This window comes from Mandrillus leucophaeus, unplaced genomic scaffold (genome assembly GCF_000951045.1).
Source record: "Mandrillus leucophaeus isolate KB7577 unplaced genomic scaffold, Mleu.le_1.0 Scaffold6, whole genome shotgun sequence".
NCBI lineage: Eukaryota > Metazoa > Chordata > Mammalia > Primates > Cercopithecidae > Mandrillus > Mandrillus leucophaeus.
In genome coordinates this window covers 958,930-961,670 of record NW_012106474.1, presented here as the reverse complement: position 1 = coordinate 961,670, position 2,741 = coordinate 958,930, and the positions used below count along the sequence as shown (strand labels likewise).

General features: G+C 55.1%; 1 protein-coding gene across 1 annotated transcript in view; it reads right to left on the bottom strand.

Annotated features, from left to right (window-relative positions):
• The window catches only part of NXN (nucleoredoxin), a 32,525-nt gene that overhangs the window by 18,146 nt on the left and 11,638 nt on the right, over positions 1-2,741 (bottom strand). Inside the window, exons 7-9 of the mRNA XM_011999650.1 lie at positions 2,057-2,169; positions 584-636; positions 442-500 (exon numbers count right to left, since the gene is read on the bottom strand). Of these exons, the coding sequence (XP_011855040.1) occupies positions 442-500; positions 584-636; positions 2,057-2,169 (225 nt within the window). The remainder of the gene's footprint in view (positions 1-441; positions 501-583; positions 637-2,056; positions 2,170-2,741) is intronic.

Genomic DNA, 2,741 nt, shown 5'->3' with positions numbered 1-2,741 from the left:
GTCTCAAAAAAAAAAAAAGAAAAAGAAAGTAGGGATCTTGGAAGGCCAAGGCAGGAGGATTGCTTAGGCCAGGAGTGCGAGATCAGCTATGCAACACGGTGAGACCCCTGTCACTACAAAGTCTTTAAAAATCACCTGGAGTGGCAGAAGGCTGAGGTGGGAGGATGGCTTGAGCCCAGGAGTTGGAGGCTGCAGTGAGCCATGATTGCGCCATTGCACTCCATCCTGGGTGACGACTGAGACCAAAAGGGAAAAAATGTAGGGATGATACCGCTACCAAGAAAGAGGAACGGGGCGGGAGACACACAGACCTCCTGAGTCATGGAACCCAAGGATGAAAGAGGGATGAAGAAAGAGGAACCGGGGCGGGAGACACACAGACCTCCTAAGTCATGGAACCCAAGGATGAAAGAGGGATGCTTCAGGGCAGAAGAGCGGCACTGAGGGAATTCGGGGCAGCCGTCGTGTTCCCTCTAACGCAGGCCTGCTGAGGAGAGAGGCTGAAAGAGGAGCAGGGAAAAAGGATGAGAAGCCAATAGTGAGGGGTGCGATGGTCATGGGGCCTCTGCCTGCCCCACCTCACATCCCCCAACAGCTCTGCTCCCGGGGGGCCACAAAGGCCCATTCTTGGCGATTCTGCCCCAGAACAGGCCGTGGGTTTTCGTCTGTTTTGGCGGTTGGAGGCAGTGGGATGCAGTGACTCTGCCCGAACTTGTACTTGTGAGAACAGTGCTGCTGACCGGTGAGATCAACACAAAACACTGCCCAGGAAGTAACAACCCCAGAAACCAGACTGCTCCGGGACGCGGGCCGCACACTCCCCGTCACCCAGAAATGACAGTGAGCAGGAGACAGTCAGGGACAGGGACAGTGCGGGGGTGGGAGGGGCAGAAGCTGCCCAGACCACGTCCTCTCCCACAGGCGGGGCCATCTGAGGCCTGACATCAGGCAGCGCAGCCCCAAGCCCGTCTGCGGCCCTGACACGGCGCGTGCTCAATGTGTACATCAGAAGTATCAGTGAACAGGCCGGGCGCGGCAGCTCATGCCTGTAATCCCAGCACTTTGGGAAGTTGAGGCAGGAGGATCACCTGAGGTCAGGAGTTCAAGACCAGCCTGACCAATTTGGTGAAACTTCATCTCTACTAAAAATACAAAAATTAGCCGGGTGTGGTGGCGGATGCCTGTAATCCCAATTACTGGCGAGGTCGAAGCAGGAGAATCGCTTGAACCTGGGAAGGTGGAGGCTGCAGTGAGCCGAGATCGCACCATTGCACTGCAGCCTGGGCGACAGAGCAAGACCTGTCTCTTATACACATCTAGATGTGTATAAGAGACAGACTGTGCAAAGTGCCCTCCGTGTGCCGGCATCTCGGATCCTTTTGTGGACACGAACGTAAGCGGCAGAGGCCCCTGGTGACTCCGTCTCAACTGGGGCGGGAGTTTCGAGGTGAAGGAGGTTCCCTGATAAGTGAGGCCTTAGAGAAGGTAAGAAGCAGAGGAACCTGAGGCTCAGAGGAGCTGACTGACTCCGGGGAGAATGTCTGTTTTGTGATTCCTTATCCGTGTGTATCCGTGTGTATCTGTGTGTATCCGTGTGTATCTGTGTGTATCCGTGTGTATCCGTGTGCATTCAAATAGCACCAGACACAGCGCATGGCCAGAGCTGAGAAAACAGCCATCCGGCCCGGCGCGGTGGCTCACGCCTGTAATCCCAGTGCTTTGGGAGGCCGAGGTGGGCAGATCACGAGGTCAAGAGTTTGAGACCAGCCTGGCCAACATGGTGAAATCCCATCTCTACTAAAAATACAAAAATTAGCTGGGCATGGTGGCGGGCGCCTGTAGTCCCAGCTACTTGAAAGGCTGAGGCCGGAGAACCACTCGATCCTATTTGGGAGGATGAGGCAGGAGAATCGCTTGAACCCAGGAGGTGGAGGTTGCAGGAAGTCGAGATCCAGCCACTGTACTCCAGCCTGGGTGACAGAGTGAGACTCCATCTCAGAAAAAAAAAAAAAAAAAGGATGTCAGCTACCTACAGAAAAGGGGCCCAGCACTTCACGGCACAACTGACCTGTCTGCACTAACGAAGATGATCTCGAAGCTCTGGCCGGCCTCCTTGATCTTCCGGTAGGACTCCACCAGGACCCGGGTGAGGCTTCGGCAGGGCGGACACTGAAAGACAGGACAGCAAGACCTGCTGGGTGACGCTGCTTCTCCACTACCCAGTCACTCACTCTCCGAGGCCGGGTTAGCAGGACTCAAGCAGGATTGGGACAGCAAAATCCTGTTCATGAAACGGGTGGAAATGAGATGGGTGTGGTGGCTACTGGGGAGGCTGAGGCCGGTAGACCACGTGAGCCCAGGAATTTGAGGCCAGCCTGGGCAACACAGCAAGACCTAGTCCCCTGAATGAATGAGGCAAAACTGAATTTGCCTTTTTTAAGGGTGAGCATCCGGCACAAGCACCCACATCGTCCCTATGCAGTGTGCGAGCAGGTAGCATGAACTCGTCCGCGTGGATTGAGAGAAATATCCAGGCCAGGCGCTGTGGCTCATGCCTGTAACCCCAGCACTTTGGGAGGCCACGTTGGGCAGATCACCTGAGGTCAGGAGTTCGAGACCAGCCTGACAAACATGGAGAAACTCCGTCTCTACTAAAAAAAAAAAAAAATTAGCCTGGCATGGTGGTGCGTAACTGTAATCCCAGCTACTTGAAAGGCCGAGGCCGGAGAATCACTTGAACC